At 40.5% G+C, this 18669-nt stretch overlaps 1 protein-coding gene across 1 annotated transcript in view; it reads right to left on the bottom strand.

Moving 5' to 3' along the window:
* Positions 1-18669, bottom strand: part of LOC117394782 (chemokine-like protein TAFA-5) — a 94753-nt gene that overhangs the window by 23851 nt on the left and 52233 nt on the right. Inside the window, exon 4 of the mRNA XM_033993353.3 lies at positions 14517-14644. Coding sequence (XP_033849244.1) covers positions 14517-14644 — 128 coding nt within the window. The remainder of the gene's footprint in view (positions 1-14516; positions 14645-18669) is intronic.

The following is an 18669-nucleotide window of genomic DNA, read 5'->3' as shown; positions in this document are numbered from 1 at the left end:
TCCAAGTCATTATTTTATTTCTATAACATCTCAAAAAAGCTCTGCAAATGTCTGTGATATTCTCTGAGCGCTGATGCAGTATCAGCCAGCTTGTTTCCTTATGACCGCCCCTATCTGATGCCAGGGGCAAGTATGACTATTCATGAGATAGGCCCTTTTTATTTTTATTTTCTCGGCTTGTCTCGGCTCCTGTTGCTCCCACTCGACCATTGAATGGTTTTCACGGCTTTTTCCAGAGAAAAAATGACTAAAAACCAGTTTTTTGCGTCTTTTTGATGATGTTGGACAGGGTCCGACATTGGACCGGATAGAAATAATTGCAACCGCAAAGACCAAATCCAAAGAATATAAAAACATGCGTACAGTTTTAATGACACATGTCAGCAAATTATATTTTTGCACTTTTAAGCAAATGCACTGTAATGATGAAAAAAACAAGTATCAATGAACTCCCTTTTGATCAGCTTCTAGCGCATTCCTGTTGTATGTGTTATCTTTGGAGTAATATGCACTGGTATTAATTTACTTAAACTAAAAAGAACGGAAGAAACTATATAGTCAAAGTAAACTTCGGCAAAGAGATCGGGGTGGCGATCTGAAAGATGTTTCAATAATTGGTGGCATTTCCTCCATTGAGTGAATCTGTAATTGACAAACCCAGGACTGGAAGACCCAAAAAGCTGTCTAACAAGGATGTACAATACTTGAAGATAATATCCTTAAGGAATAGAAAGAAGACAAGCGTTAAATTGACAACAGAACTGGCAGAAGGCCATCCTTGTTAGACAGCTTTCTAGATCTTCCAGTCCTGGGTTTGTCAATTACAAATGATGTTTCTCTGTACTTGTTGATTATGCTTCAGATACCACACCTTGAAAATCAAGTGATGCGAGCTATTTCACTCAATGTTTTTCATTCTTTATGCAAGTCAAGGTTGTTATAATAGTAGAAACACTAGTGAAGGCTTTGAGTAAATTGCTGATGCTCATAATGCATCAGAGTAGAAAAATGCATGTCTAAGACTTTTGCACAGCAGTGTATTATAAGTAAACCATAGATATGCATGTGTGTATGTTTACGTACTTAAGCGTAACTCATTATTATTATTTGTAGTATTATACTGAAAAACCCAAACCTAATTTTAATACATTTTAACTCATTTTGTCTCATTGTTGGGACGCATATTAAACGTTTGTTAATATACTTTTATTGGGGGGGGGGGGGGGGGGGCTCCGGAGCTTGGCTCAGAAAACTGGCAAGCTCCTCTCCGGCTCCAGGCCCCAGAGCTGGCTCCAGGGCCCCAGAGCCGGAGCATGGCCAACCCTAACCCAGAGGTCTTACTTGCAGAATAAAATTTGAGTCCCAGTGGACAAGTAAAGCCAAGTACTTTGATTTCAGGTCAACAAACAATCACATCTATGCTCGAGGCGAATTACCCATCTAATTCAGCAAGGGAAAAATGATCACAGAAAAGTGCACATTTTTTTAATTAAATAACTTTTATTCAGAACGGAGAATCCACAATGTGATGATTTATCGATTTGCAATTGAACAAAGGATTTAATGATGAATGATACATTTGGCCGGAGACCTTGTCCGTGGGTGCTCGACAGCAACCTGCGCGAGGCCGGCTAGGAAAAACACAATAACATCATGTATCCTAGTGGCGCAGACAGGAAGTGGCACTCAGGGCCACCTCCCCCCAAAAGACAAGGCCGCCAAATCACGAATGGATAAAATAATAATGAATGATTAACGCAACGAGCCACAGTTGTGCACAAAAAATATGGAAAAAGATGAACGAAAGTGAAGCAGCTGAGACACGGCCCACCCCCCAGAGCATGATTGCACTGGGGGAAAGAGCCCAGCCTCTCCAGCCTGGTCACACACCCTGCAGAACTAATACGAACCTCTCAGCACTCAGGTAAGGAAAACCTCCCTACTCAGATTATTTTTAATTTTTTGATGGTAGGGGGAAACCTCAGAGAATCCATGGATGAGGGCAGCCCTTCCTCCAGGCTCTAAGATGGTCAACTCCCGTTTCGGCCTCACTGCGCGTGACTGAGAGGCCAAAACAAAAGAAGCGACACGAGTGAAAGCCTTTATGGCGCTTGGTGATGACGTATTGGTTAGGGGCAGATTCTCCTTTCCAGAAAAGCAACCAAGTTTTCAATTCTGCAGACTTCAGAGGCTTGGTGAACAATACCAAAGTACCCAGCAGGAAACAGTTCAGAGGTTATAATACCACAGGTGTACAACAAAGTCAAGGCTGAAGTGAAAGCTGAATTGCAGACTGCTAAACAAGTGTTAACTTATAATGACTGGCATTTATATTCATGTGTTGAGTTCAGAAAAAGATATTAATTATAATACAAATTTATAAATTACATTTAAAATCAATGTATTTAGAGAATTTTAAATAGCTAATTCAGTGTTTTTGAAATATGCAAAATTTTATTAATAACTGTTTGGTTCTCATTTTGATAGCAATAAAATCAACATCAGGATCATTCGGTGTTGAATTCCAATACGTAGCGCAATATTGTCTTCAGTATTGCAATACAGATCTTCAGTCCCAATACCCACAACAAACAAAACAGGAAATACATCAGTGTTTTAAATAGATACAACAATGGGCCTGGGGATTTTAATACATTCATATTAACTATTACCACACAGTATAATCATAATCCATCCATTATCATTAACCGCTTACTCCGTTACAGGGTCGAGGTGAGCCGGAGCCTAACCCGGCATACACAGGGCGCAAGGCGAGACTACACCCTGGACGGGACGCCAGTCCATCACAGGGCACCACACACACAGAGGGCAATTTAGAGTAACCAATCAACCTGGACAGCATGTCTTTGTACTGTGGGAGGAAACCGGAGTACCCGGAGAAAACCCATGCGAACACGGGGAGAACATGCAAACTCTACACAGACAGTACCCTAGGCCGGATTCGAACCTAGGACCCTGGCGCTGTGAGGCAGCAGCGCTAACCACAACGCCACCGTGCCGCCCTATATAATCATAATAATAATTTAAAATCCATAAACCACTAACAACAGGCCTCTCTGCTGTTCAGTTGTTTAAAGCTTTTTACTTCAAAACGTCATTAGCACAATTGTTTCAGATAGTAAAAATGCACCCACTAAAGTTAGACAGACAGAAAGACACAAGGTGCTGTGCGTAGTCTCAAGCTGTTTCATTATCTGTTTGGTGTAATTAAACTTCAGACAAAACCAAAACATGCTACTTAACAGCACTGAGGATCTAGCTAGCTTGGAATCAATATAAATTACATAGTCATTTAGATGGTATTTCTTGTGATGTTTATACTGTTACTAGACAGTGATGTATATAGATGTGAAATGACTCAAATGCGTACCACAGGGTAGTTTATACACAGATCTTTTTACTTTGAATTTCATTATTGTTGTTATTATTATTTACTTACTGCATCAGCGTTATGTAAACATGGGATTAAATATTCCGGAAGAGACTGAAGAAGAGCCAGCCACTGTAATCACCTGTCTAAGGCATTAAGACCTGTACAATGAACTGGAAATGCTTTCCAATTTCAGACTCATTTGCTATAGCTAAAATATAATCTGCAACAAAATGTAATCCATGCAAATGCATCTATCAGCTGAGTGATGATCAAATACTATGAATTATTCAGTTGCTGAAAACGCTATTGTGGGTCTATTAAAGCATCTTGTAGTGTAATCTTCATCCTGATGTATCAGTGAGGATCTTGTACCGGCAGCAATTAGGGCAGCATGAGCCTGAATTCAATTCTGCATCTGTATGAACATTTCAAAGTGTTCAAGTCCTCTTCTAAGAAGGCTAAACCAATAACCTAAAATAGAAGAAGGAAGCTATAGCACACACAACGTGAGGAACAAATCTGTGTTGCAAAACTGAGAATTCAGATGATAATAAATGATACTGTACCATATTATAATGCACTGAATAACTTAAAAGACACATGCATAGTACACTTGCCATTATACTGTATAGTATGTTTTTCTGTTTTTCTTGGTTTTTTATATGGAAGCAAGCCTTTTGTCTCTTGATATTTTATAGAACATCAAATGTCTTGTTTCCCCCTTGCAGTAAACCATCACTTTGCTAGCAATGTCTTTTCATGGAGTTAGGCAGCAACCAAAACGCTCCAATCTATAAAACAACCCATAATTAGGATTTATAATGGCTCGGCAAAGCAACGGCTCACGTGCACAGCGTTTATACATGGGCAGGCGCATGTTGAAACAGAGGGGATTCGGAGTGATTACAGCTGTATGGCTTAACTGTTATTACTCCCAACATCATAAACCACCGTTGTGTCAATACTCTATACATTTATACTGATGAATAACTCAACAGAAAGGCAATTGAACTGTATTCAGGGTTTCAGTTGTTACTGCCTTTCCCCCATGGGTTATTGCTCCTATTGGTATAGAATGATGGCTACATCAACCAAGTTGTTAGACAGTCAGAGCCAGCGCCATCTAGTGCATTGCAACAGAAAACATGCAAAAGACTTGATTCACAGCAGGCATGTGTTAGATGGTGCTGGTTCTAACTACTTTAAAGACACTGTGCTAGATTCTCAAAGACATTTACTCCAAATTGTCATTAGCATGATTTCTTCAGATAGTAGAAATGCACCCAATAAAGTTACCAACCCAGAAATGTGCAACTCAGACATTTAATTAAGGGGCTTGTGGTACGTCTAAAATGGTTTGAAATGGTTATTTAGAAATGCTAATTAGTTTTTCTTTTAGATTATCAAAGCTATTAACTCCTAATCATTATTAGCACGTTCTGTTTAATGAAGTAAAAATGCATCCAATAATGATACAAGGAAAGGAAAAAAGAAACTATGAAAAATGTGTGATTTATGTGCACTATCCCTTTACTGTTAATTCACAGAACACTATCATGTTTAATGTGTTTATCAGTTCATACATCAGGAAATGGTTCCACGTTGCCTCAGCAGAGTGGGACTGTATGGTAAAGGGATACTGCAGCTGCCAGTCTCAGCTCTAACCGAGGAGTTTAAGTGCGCCAAGGTTTGATTGGAAATTACATTGGTAGTCATATGACGAATGTGTGAGGGAGGCAGCACCTGTGATGAAAACTCACAGAACGTGGGTGGCAAAGGAAGCTATGGAAGATGCAAAGGCTGCCCTTCATTTCAGTGATATCATCTGGCAAGTACAGCATGGAAGAGGAGGTCTTGGTCTCAGTTCAGCTTCTCCTACATGGCACAAAGCACCCCCAGCTCAACTGAGGAAGCTGGTAGTCGACGAGGTGCAAAAGCTGGAGGTGAGGATGAGGTGCATAAAGGCAGTTTCCCAGGCCAAGCAGGGAGAATGGACGAGATGGGAGAGTGTGGAACAAGGCAAGATTGGCTGGTGAGATCTATGGACAATGAAACAGAGCAGGATCAGTTTCCTCATCAGGTCAACATATGATGTTCTCCCATCGCCACAAAACCTTAATCTATGGGTAGGAGAGGATCCGTGATGTCCTTTGTGTTCATCGCCAGCTACATTAAGACACATTTTGACAGGATGTAAGGTGGGTCTTAGTCAAGGATATTGTCTTGTGGTCTGGATCAGCAGGCCTTTTTCACCTGGTAGAGTTAACAGTGCCATGGGAGGATGCTGTGGATGAGACGTATGAAAGGAAGAAACTTCGGTACGCTCAACTAGCTGCTGAAGCATAACAGAGTCCAGGTTTACCCAATGCAGATGGGTTGTCGAGGATTTGTGACTTTCTCAGAGACATCGGATTCAGTGGTCAAGAGTTACGGACACATAGTGAGTAACTTATCTGAAGCAGCAGAGAGGAGCAGCAACTGGCTCTGGTTTAGATGGAGACAAAAAGATTCTGGTTGGGGACCTCGAGCACATTAGAAAGAAAGCAACGTGGATGGAACGGAAGGTAAGTAAGCTGGGCTTAGCTGAGTGGGGGACGTCAACGATACACCAAGGATGGAAGGTGCCCACTTGAAGACCCCAGAGATTACCCTACTCAGCTCAGTCCAGATGGTTGTCATGCTGATGCGCTAGGGAGGCCGCACTGTGGTTGATCCCTTGAGCCAGCATTGCAGCTGTTGTGTGTGCTAATGCGCCAGGGAGGTAAAAATAGGCTGATCCCTGGAGTCAGCATTACACTTCAGCCATCAACACAAGGGAGAAGGATATCTACATCATCAGATGGAAGGAAACGCAGATGGATCACATTAGTTTACAGAAGCTATGTCTTAGTCGGTGCTTATCTTGACCAGAGCCGGGTCCAATATCAGGATGAAGTTTTAACACCTACTCTCAGGTAATGGAAATCACACTACAGTTTCAATGGGCAATACATGTTAATAACATATGCCATTTTCTTAAATGTTATTTTGCATTTCAGTAATTTATAATGCTTTTCCATGGTAGAATATCTGCAGATTCATAATTAAAAACAAGCATTACCCTTAACAATAGGTAGGTTATTGTTTTAATGTCCTAATATGATAATTGAAAACATAGAATGAAATAAGCCCAGCGGAAATACAATTTTTTACTTACTCTAAGAGCTTATAAATATTACATTGATTCATGGCATCCAATATGACTGTATTGCTTAATAATAAATTGGTGATGTTTCTACTCTCATGGAAAAACACCTGTTATTGTCTAATAGCTCCTCTGCAATTCTGAAGTAATTCTAAACATGTGTCACATTTGTATTGGCATTAATTCCTGACATACTGCAGCCCCTTCGCAAATTCTGATGAAAAATCCAATGTATTTATTCCAGGGTGTTGACAAACGATTCCATTAAACATATTGACCAGCTAATGTAAAATGAAAAAGAGAAGGAAACGCCAAACTAATTCCCATAAGACTGCGAAGTTCACTAAAGCGTCACTTACCAGGGACTCGGACACACAACACAGTCAGAGCGGGGTTCACCACAGATTTTCTGATTATTATTATTATTATTATTATTATTTATTTCTTAGCAGACGCCCTTATCCAGGGAAACTTACAATTGTTACACAATCTTGAATATCTTTTTCATTCCAGAATGTAATAAATTAATTTAATTCCATTTTTTGTTTCTGTTCCATGACAAATTTCTTTTTTTTTTCATTTATCGTTCTGGTTCTGTTTCGAATCCCTGCTTCTGAGGGAACTAAAAGTAATCATCAATGTTTACAAAAAAAATTAATAAATTGCACCCTCTGGTATTTAGGTAAATATGTGTAATTCCTCCCAACATCACTGATTGTATGAAGTGCAAAAGCTCAACTCCCTCTTCTCTGTGCAGGTGGAGCTCTATTAATGCCAGTCTCTGCTCCTCCAAAACAGAAAATTAACTTTGACATGCTTAAGGCAGACAGCAAAAAAGGAAAACATCAATAAACAAGCAGAAATGGAACTAAATCAAATAAAAGGGAATACCTTAGTGTTTTAAAAGCCCAGCAAGCCAAATCCAAAACAGACAAAAAATAAAAGACAAAAAAACGATTAACAGAGAACACAATGAACGCTTTGCACAATGCTAGCATTCACCACATTTACAGTAGAAGCCCTCTGTTTCAGAGGCTCCCGAGTGGCGCATCCAGTAAAGGCGCTCCACACGGAGCGCAGGATGTGCACTATAGCCTGGAGATCGCAGGTTCGAATCCAGACTATGTCACAGCCGACCGTGATCGGGAGTTCCTAGGGGGCAGCGCACAATTGGCCGAGCGCTGCCTGGGTAGGGAGGGTTTAGGTCGGCAGGGGAATCCACGGCTCACCGCGCATCAGCGACCCCTGTGGCCGATAGGGCACGTGTGGTTCTGCAGTGGAGCTGCCAGTTCTGTGTTGTCCTCTGGCACTATAGGTCTGGTAGCATTGCTGTGGAACCGCAGTGTGAAAAATGACGGCTTGGCAGGAGCACGTTTCGGAGGATGCGTGCTCAAGCCGCCATTTCCCGAGTCGGTGGGGGGGTTGCGAGCGGTGAGCCGAGGATACAAATAATGATTGGGCACGCTAAATTGGGGAGAAAACCGGGGTAAAAAATTGGCGACGACTAAATTAAATAAATAAATAAATAAATAAAAAAGAAGCCCTCTGTTTCAAATTAATGAATGGAGCGTGATAACCAACAGCCCTATGGAGATCAGAAAAGCCAATTCCACCGAGAGGGGAGCTTTGCACTGTTGCAATGGGGGTATGCACTGTGTCAACAGCACCACTGTAGAGGGGAGTTTTGCTCAGAGTTAAAAAGGGGGTATCCATTGTGTCAACAGCACCACTGGAAAGGGGAGCTTTGCTCAGAGTTACAAAGGGGATATCCACTGTGTCAACTCCACCACTGGAGAGGGGAGCTTTGCACAGAGTTACAAAGGGGATATCCACTGTGTCAACTCCACCACTGGAGAGGGGAGCTTTGCACAGTTACAAAGGGGGTATCCACTGTGTCATCAGCTCCACTGGAGAGGGGAGCTTTGCACAGAGTTACAAAGGGGGTATCCACTGTGTCATCAGCTCCACTGGAGAGGGGAGCTTTGCACAGAGTTACAAAGGGGGTATCCACTGTGTCATCAGCTCCACTGGAGAGGGGAGCTTTGCACAGAGTTACAAAGGGGGTATCCACTGTGTCAACTCCACCACTGGAGAGGGGAGCTTTGCACAGAGTTACAAAGGGGGTATCCAGCGTGAGAACTTCAGGCTCTCGAGGTTCAGCCTGTCCTGTAAATGCCTTTCCAGTGGACTGATAGCAATACATCTGAACACACTGGCTGCCAATAAAGTCCTTGGCTGGCAACAAAGGGCACGTATTCATGGACAGTGCTTACCTAATGGAGTATGGCTTTGTGATTGAAAGGTATTGTCAGGGTGAGAGCTGCTCGCTGTATCACAGAGAGCTTCCTACAGCATAAGCATCCTGCCCAGTGAGAAGAGAGATCTGCAAAGGATATTAATAATAAAAAAAAACTATTTTCTGAGTCAAGCGATCAGATTTTGATGCGAGTCAGATACAGATTAATGCTTTTTCAATGAGGGTTGAAGATTCTGTCCAGATAAGGCTGGTTTATTTCCTCACATGACAAAAAGATCGCCACAGCACAGAAGCGATTTCTTCAAGTGACATGCTTGCAGATCATGCATTTAACAGATTGTTAACAAGTGCCTGCTTAGCACATAGACAGAGAGGTTGTGTTCAACAACATGAATGCATCTTACGATCAATACTGTGTTAAATGTGAAGAGAGGTGTACGCTTTGTGTATTAAGATAAGCCATAGCTAAATGTGATGCATGATTCTGATTGTTGCACAACTTTATAAGTAGCTGAGAGAAGTTGTAATAGCATGTTTTATAAGTAGCTGAGAGAAGTTGTAATAGTGTGCTTTATAAATAGCTGAGAAGCTGTAATAGCATGCTTTATAAGTAGCTGAGAAGTTGTAATAGCATGCTTTATAAGTAGCTGAGAAGCTGTAATAGCATGCTTTATATGTAACTGAGAAGCTGTAATAGCATGCTTTATAAGTAGCTGAGAGAAGTTGTAATAGCGTGCTTTATAAGTAACTGAAACGCTGTAATAGCATGCTTTATAAGTAGCTGAGAAGCTGCAATAGCATGCTTTATAAGTAACTGAGAAGCTGTAATAGCATGCTTTATGAGTAGCTGAGAGAAGTTGTAATAGCGGGCTTTATAAGTAACTGAAAAGCTGTAATAGCATGCTTTATAAGTAGCTGAGGAGCTGTAATAGCATGCTTTATAAGTAGCTGAGAAGTTGTAATAGCATGCTTTATAAGTAGCTGAGAAGCTGCAATAGCATGCTTTATAAGTAGCTGAGAAGTTGTAATAGCATGCTTTATAAGTAGCTGAGAGAAGTTGTAATAGCGGGCTTTATAAGTAACTGAAAAGCTGTAATAGCATGCTTTATAAGTAGCTGAGGAGCTGTAATAGCATGCTTTATAAGTAGCTGAGAAGTTGTAATAGCATGCTTTATAAGTAACTGAGAAGCTGAAATAGCATGCTTATACAGGTCTTAAAACCTGTCTTTAGGAAAACAGGTGTTTTTATTTTTGTTAATAAAGCTTGAGTGGAGGCCTCCTACCAGCTGTAGGATGCTGGGGGATTTAAAAGGGTCATTCTTAATGAAACTATTTCATACAGAATTGTCTCATTTCTCAGTGCAAATTAATATGAATCATACAGTACATGCACGTCTATTCATTTGGAAATGCCGGTGGCTTTCTGTCTGAGTGCATTGAGACAGTTCTTTAGACATCCTATTGAAGCAAAAAAAAAGAAAGAAAGAAAGAAAGATTGCATACAGTCATGATTATCTACCGTTATTAAGCACAATGCACAAACAAAAGTTTTCATTAGTCAAAATGATATCCCATTACATCTGCGATTGTCTTTAGTTACATCTAATTCATAGTCACTTCCAGAGGATCAACTCCAGAGAATACAATCTTTGAACCTTTCAACAAAGCACTAGTGAAGACAAATTGCCTCCCTGTTTCAGTTCCTGTGAGTAATCTATATTAATAGCTGGCGAGCTTTCAATGCACGGTGCATGTGTAAACTCTATTAACAAGGTCAGCTCCCTGGGCTATCTGTGCCACTCTCTGATCTGCAGCGTTTTGAGACTTCTTTATTTAGAAGTTTGCAGATACAAAAATAAAACCAAAAAAAACACCAAAAACACATTCATTTATTTGACTATTCTGTAAATACAAACTGACAGAACAGCATTGCAATTATCATCGAGGATTGCTTTGAAAAAGAAAACGTTTCAAACACAAATGGGTTACATTTTCAATACTACACTATTTATTTATTAGCATTTTTTTCGTCCAGTAGGAAAAACTAAAAAGGAATTACAATTCTAAAACATACATTAAGACTACTTACGAGACATTAAATTAAATTAAAGTAAATTAAATTAAATTAAATGCCTGAGTTGTTTATTTCTGGTTTGGTAACTTGTGACTTGTTTCTTACTGAAACATTCTGCTGATGACAATTTGGAATACAGTAAATAGTTTTGAGAATCTGGCTCCTGAAACTAAAGTTTTCTTTTTTGATCTACTGCGCTCCCTTTTGCTCAAACTGTTAATGAACATTAAGGCAAAATTGTCATACTGTACTTGTGAGTTGAAAAAATAAAACCTAGGGGAATTATGATAGTAAAACAAAACTGTCCCACGATCAGACAAGGCAGAATACAAACACGATGTGTGTGGGTGCATTGAGCCTAAGGTCACTGATCTACGATATGATACACTGTGAGCTAAACACGATGCGTGTGGGTGCATTGAGCCTGAGGTCACTGATCTACGATATGATACACTGTGAGCTAAACACGATGCGTGTGGGTGCATTGAGCCTGCGGTCACTGATCTACGATATGATACACTGTGAACTAAACACGATGTGTGCAGGTGCATTGAGCCTGAGGTCACTGATCTACGATATGATACACTGTGAGCTAAACACGATGCATGTGGGTGCATTGAGCCTGAGGTCACTGATCTACGATATGATACACTGTGAGCTAAACACGATGTGTGCAGGTGCATTGACCCTGAGGTCACTGATCTACGATATGATACACTATGAGCTGGTATAAGCTCTGGTATAATCTATGCATGTTTGCAGGCCAGTATTGATAAGCCATTGATTGTGCTATGGAGCATTGTTCCCTATGGCACTCTTCATTTCTATTGACCGCCTTTATCTCATGTTACCATTAAAGTGAGAGTAGGCTGTCGGAAGGGATGGCCACTTGATTGCAGATAGGGGTCTGTTTTTGTGTAGCCCTCCCCACATTGACATACAGAACCGAATACCGTTTACACAGTTTGCTTACACAATTGAGCAATTCTCCGACCCAGCATTTTATTTTTGTTTATGTACTACAAAAATTGGTATCTGGATTTTTTTTCCACTGATGTATATTATATATCTTGATTCATGAAAAAGAACAAAACAAAACATGACAAAAAATAATGTTGACTGTTCTTCAAAATGAATTGCACAGATAAAGATGCATCATCTGCCACTGAAACATCATCTCGAGGCCACCTTCACCGTCCCACTGCCTGTCGCTAGCGACAGAGCCAATGGAGCGCCACTGGTCTTGGGGGAGAGAGTGGTGGGCCATCAATCAGAGTCTACAGCAAGGAGACTGTGAATCACATTGATGGCCAGGGGTTTGTGCTAGAGGACAACATTATGGATTTTATTAACTCAATGTGAAGACAGTTTGTTGCAAAAGCAAGTCTCTTGCATATTGATCTGCAATGACGTCCTTCTCTAATCTGTCAGCTCTCTGAAAGCTGAAGCATGCGTTTGAAGGGCAGCCTTCATCAATATCTCCTGCTCCGCACCCTCACTTTGTTTTATTGGTAACGCTTTACTTTAGGGATCTGTTATAGGTGGTTATAAACAATAGCAAAAACAAAACAATGGTAAAAGTGTATAATAACTGTATTGCAAAAACAAAGCAGCCCCATACAACTGCTGAGACAGACAGACACAGACAGGCATAGAAAGACAAACAGACCTGAAAAGACAGACAGACTATATCCATTATAATTGATTATTAACAACAGTGCAGAAAACAATGAAAAAAATGTGTAATAATACTCTATAACTATTTCTATTCATATTATATAATTGTTAATGACATACTTAATAACATTGTTATAGATTGTTTATAATCACTTATATCGGATCCATAAACTAAAGTGTCACCGTTTCATCTGGACTTCTTTGTCTAAGGGCTCTTAATAGGAGCAAAAAGACAGAGGCTGTGCACTAGGAAACAACTCTTCAGCTAGCATCCCGGAATTCACTGCCCCATAAAAGATCTGGGATCTGACTCAAAACGTTTATTGATGTATTTAATTATTTTAAAAAGGTGCAGCAATTACTGCCTGACTTGACCACTGAGGATAATTTCTTATGGGATCCGTAGGATACAGAATCAGCCAAGCACTACTGTGGAAAACTGATAAAACACACACACACACACAAAAGATATAGCCCTACATAACTAGTGTCTTAAATTAGACAACATTTTCCTTAGTTATTCATTGAAAAGACGGTCAGTGTGATCAGATTGAGTTTGCTGACATTTGAAAACTCCAAATCAGTTCTATGCCATAGAGGTCCACTCTCTTGTCTAGCCGTGGCTCAGCTCTCAACAGCAGCATCACCCTTAACCAGTTTCCTCATCTCTCTGGTCATGCATGTCTGTTCTGATTCCTTGCCTTAATAGCTCTGTACGACTCTGCAGTTTGTCTGCCCCTTTGTGCTGGGGTGTCAAGCTCTTCAAAGTACATTTAAAGAACCCATTCTCAACGTGTGCCAATAATATCTGTCTGTATGTGCCCTGAGACGAAACTGCAGCACGTGATCACAATACAAAGATGTTCGGTTCAAGCTTATCACATTGAGCTTGATCTCTATTGAAAGAATGACCTGTTTTCAGCTGGGACAGACTGGTTAATCAGGTCTTCAATACTGAACCCTTGCTGTTCTCTTTTGGACACAGCAGGTACAAAAAAAATAAGCTCCTGCAACCTGTCAATTTAGAACAGTGTCAACCAATTTTGTTTTAAGGATCTAGACAGTGCAGTTTATTTTCCACCAGGGGCTTTCTGTTTAGAATTTTAAAAAGTTCCTTCTTAAAGAGAAGGAATTTGTTGTGTAGAGTATAATTTCTGTCGTTTTCTGGCACAATAAAGGTTATTTCGAGGTGTGTATTCATCTTGTAGACTTTCGTCAAAGTTAAATTAGATAAACATAAATGCTGTGTAAAAAATGTGGCTTTGAAAAATCTGTGCTTGCCCCCCACCAACTCTCCAACAGAAAATCATACTGAGCACAAAAAAAGGGAGGCTTACAAGATACAACAATAAAACTAAAAAATAAATAAACAGGATTAGATAAGTAAGGAGATGTATTCGTCCTGAAGAAATATTTAACTCAATGGTTTGTGATGATACCTCTTAGCAAGGCAGAGGAATGCATTCATGCAAACGCAACTAACCCTGCCTCTATACAGATTGCAGAGCATGTGTTTAACCAGGTGAGCAGTGGCACTGAGCTCCTGTTAGACCTGCTGCGAGCCAGGTCTGCTGCTCTGCACGTGATCCAGAACAACCAAAACACCTTCTGCATGGCGGTGGCTGTGGCCTGTCATTACTATCCGTTACTCTGCTTGTAATCAAAAGGCATCAGTGCGGAACGTGTTCAGTCACACCTTAGCATAGGATCTATTCATACAGCAGTGAAGCCAGTTAATCAGCAGGATTGCAGTGCATCTACTGGCAATGCTTTATGAATACGGCCATGTAGCCGAAACCACACACCTTTGTCATGAATCTATACAGAATTTGCAAGGTTTAAATCCTTAGATGTATGTAGTAGTTCTAGACAAGGATTCAAGGGAGTGTGTTTACACAAGAAATGTGAAACTGCACTGCAGGAAACTTACTGTTACTGTCTTTATCCGGCCCCCTCCTTTGGTGCACGTCCACCCCGACCGGTTCAATAGTAAACCACAGATTTCACCTTCTGAACAGGGCGCCATCTCACACCACTGCTTGTTCTTTACTATCCGAGCTGTGAAAGAAAAGAAAAACAAGTGTGGTTAAATGTTGCATTAGAACAGGTAAATTACGTGAGCACTGTACAGTGCTTAGTGTCATTGTTTCAGAAATCCTGGACGTGACCTATTCATCTTTAATAACTGATCTGGTAAGAGCTATCCTTCTGAGTTCAGGAGAATGGGATTCTCTAAGCTGGTGTCAGGGTGGGATCGGTTTGCTCATGTTGGGTTACATATTATGTTAGCAGGATTTTAAAAGTATCAAACAGTTAATACTGGGCACACAGTGTTACATAGACTAATACTAACCCCTTTATCCTGCCACTCCTAACCAGTGGAACAAAACCCTGGAGAAAGACCTTCTGTTCTAAAATGATCTCTAAAGCATCCACATGACTGCTGCTGGGTAGAGAAATTGGCTGATACAGCTGCAGGCTGTCACAGCTGTCCTGCGTCAGCGAGGTCTCCAGAAATCAGACACGTTGCGAAGGTGAGACCCTGAGCATCTGCTCCCATTCAGTGCTAATGGCTCAATCACAAGTCACTAAACTCACCCTGTTTGAAATGGAAATTACTGTTTGCTTTGACCAACAATAACAGTCAATGAACCTGCAAACTTCTGATGCTGTGCATTAGACGAGAGCTTGCGAACATTGTATTCTGTGCAGTGTGGGCGATGCCAACTCCTGGGTTAACTCATTACACAGTGTTTTTAAAAGCACAGTCTGGAGGGGGATTTAAGCACAAAAAAAAATTCTAAAATAAAAACTGTGAAGTGTTGTTCAGCTGTTCTGCAAATGCAGACATTACGATTACCTAAAGTACTGTCAAACTGCAAACTCGCTGCGCAGAAACAATTTGCTTCCACTGCAGCTTAAGTGATGTTATTGTTCATACTGTATTTCTGGTCTTATTAAAGACTCATGCACGCATGCACACATGCACACATACACACACACACACACACACACATGCACACACGCGCGCACACACACACACACGCGTGCACACACACACGCACACGCACACATGCACACACACGCACACATACACACACACACACATGCGCACATACACACACACACATACACGCGTGCACACACACACACACACAGAGCTTATGCAGGAGATGCTCACACTGTTGTTGGTAGATCTCAGTCTGCTCACACCAATGGCATTGTAGCACATTCATTCAGCCCTGAGTCTTTGGGGGTTGCTGTACTCACCAGGCTCTGACTGTACAAAGAGAAAGAGGTCTATGAGGTGCAAGAGCCACTGACCTTGTGCTCATTCAATGGGACCTTCAAGTTTTCAATGATTATTCCTATAGTTTCACAGCCTGTGTATAATATACTAGAGATGTAAGACACAAAGTCCTGTATGTATAAGGACATGTATGTATAAGAACATAAATCTTCCTCTGTATGAAATGCATGGGTGACAAGGGGTTTTGTAGACTATCGTATCAGAAAACCCTGTAGAACACTCAGAACTTGTTTTTGTTCTTTTTTGTAAAATGAAGGTTGTCAATATTACAGAAATTGGTAATGGTCATTAAATGCATAAAGAATAACACACATGCTTTTGGTACAGTCACATTTTAGCTTAGGCTTTGTGTCCGAATGTCACATGTTTTTAATTAACACTCATCATGTTGTGTCGATGCATTCAAGCAGAAATTGCTTTCAGCGCATGTCCTCGTTGCTCCTGTAAACAAAGTCTGTTTTCAAAAGGATCTCCACATGCATGCCTTGGATGTTCTGTCTGTAATATAAAGATAGGCAAGAAAAAAAAAGAAATAACAAATGTCTTGAATATAAAGATATAGAACGGGCCACCTGTTCAAAGTACCGGTGCAAAATAAAAACAGAACAATATGCCTTTTACACTGTGGAGCTGGGAGGAGGTCAGACCAGGATACAGGATTCAAGACCTCATTTCCAGAGCTATTTGTATTTGAGTTATTTGTCTTATCAATCGACTGTCACGGTAGCGAGACTGCTAACATAATGCAATGTCCTCTTAATCAGGAAACACTTCTCCCACAACACAAACACAGGCACGTACCAGTAAATAAATGTCTTTCAGGAGGCATGTTTCTATATGTCCAAACGAGCTTGATCTACAAACAACCACAAAGCTACAGTACTCCTGTACACAGGAATCAATCACTAACCCTGGAGATACCCCAAACCAAACAAATATAGAATAGATGAGCATCTCTCAGATATTGCTGTATCATGCCCTCTGAGTCTTACCTTCAGTAGGAATGAGAACTGGCAGGTTTCTATCAAGGACACTGCGATTGATTAGCCCCTGGATCACATGAGTAGCCCCACTCCTAACCTAGATAGACCCCTTTCACATTTCTAAAAATATTAGGAAAGTATACACACACATAATGTAATATCAGCTTTGTAAGAAAACAATCCTAATGGACAATTTTACTGTATATGGGTTCATAGAATTCATATTATGGTAATAGAATTTTTATCAGGAAACTCATGCGATTTATTATTTATTAAAGCTTAGACTAGACAACATTATACCACAGTATATATATTTTCACACTACATTCTTTGGCCTGGCATTTCGAGGTACCCCTGCCATGGGCCGGGGGGCAGGACAGATGCCCTCCCCTGTTAGACAAAGCCAAAAAGCAGATGGAGGCTGGGGAGGAGGAGATGAACTCTGACACACAGGGATGTAACGGTTCCAGTTAAGACAGAAATCCATTCCTTGACGATGATTGGACGTATCGTTTATTGAAAGACACATAAGATGTTAGACTGAATGATTTGCTCCGAGTATTGGAAGCGTCTACAATATGCTTGATGTTTACATGATTTGACCTAAGGGTTAAAAGTGAGTTCCCTGCTTGAACCACTGCTTTGATTAATTCAAGCACACAATCGTTAAGACAACATTTCTTTTTAAATGTCTTCTGAAGGCATCTTGTCTATTGGACTATTGTCTAGTCTTATAATCTTTTCCACAATGCATGCATACATGTCTAAAGTTAAGGATAAAGGAAATATGTCACAAACACACAACACACAACATGCATTGCTTATGATGATTACAAAAGATACTCCGACTCGACCATTGTCAATGTCTGCAAAACTACTGTAGTTACTAATGAACAGTGGGCATGGGAAGGGAATTTGGATTTCCTATACTGGCTTTACACTTTACATTCAGTGTCTCTGATTACTGTCTATTTACACAGTAGCTTCTTAGTACATACATGTGTACTTACACATAATTACAAGCAGGGGTGAAATTCTGCCGGTACTCACCAGTACTCAGTACCGGGACTTATTTTGATGCCGGTACTGAGTACCAGGACTTATTTAATCTGCTTTTCATCCAACACGGATGCATTCCATCCACACACACAGTCCACTAGCGCAACGTTTCTCAAATGCACTTTCATTCAGCACAGTCAGTGCTGCTTGCATTCTGTTTCCTCACACTGCTTCTGTTTCTGTTAGCTGCTATTGGCCACCATTAACGTCAGTATAATCACTGCATGTTGATTGGCCGAGCTTTCATTCTGATCAGATTTCATTTTGGCATGAGTCACAAATCTCCGCCCATTTCGCTTTGTGTCAGTGCTCATTCATGGATCAACGAGAGAAGACCTTAGCAGTGCAACGTGAAACAGCAGTATGAAGCAATTATTATTATGAAGTTCTAATTATTTTCTTTAGTACAGCAGAGAAACTATCTGAATATTCGAACGACCATTGCTGCACATGAATTTGAAGGCAAAAATCCATGTCAGTGTTCGCCATAAATAGTTGATAAATATTAGAAATAATTATCATAACGCGTTTTTCCTTGCATCGATTTACCACAATGCCAGAATTTGTGCGAAATTTTCTAAAATGACAAGTGATGTGTGGGACAGTAGGGATTAACATTAAAACAAAGTGCAGTTTCAGATTTGGTAAGCGAGTCAGAATCGGGATACAGATGGAGGTGTGCGTCACGCTTTTCAAACACTGGCTCAACTTGCAAGATACCTGTTAAGCAC

The sequence above is a fragment of the Acipenser ruthenus genome, chromosome 30, assembly GCF_902713425.1.
Source record: "Acipenser ruthenus chromosome 30, fAciRut3.2 maternal haplotype, whole genome shotgun sequence".
Classification (NCBI taxonomy): domain Eukaryota; kingdom Metazoa; phylum Chordata; class Actinopteri; order Acipenseriformes; family Acipenseridae; genus Acipenser; species Acipenser ruthenus.
This window is presented reverse-complemented; position numbering and strand designations above follow the sequence as displayed.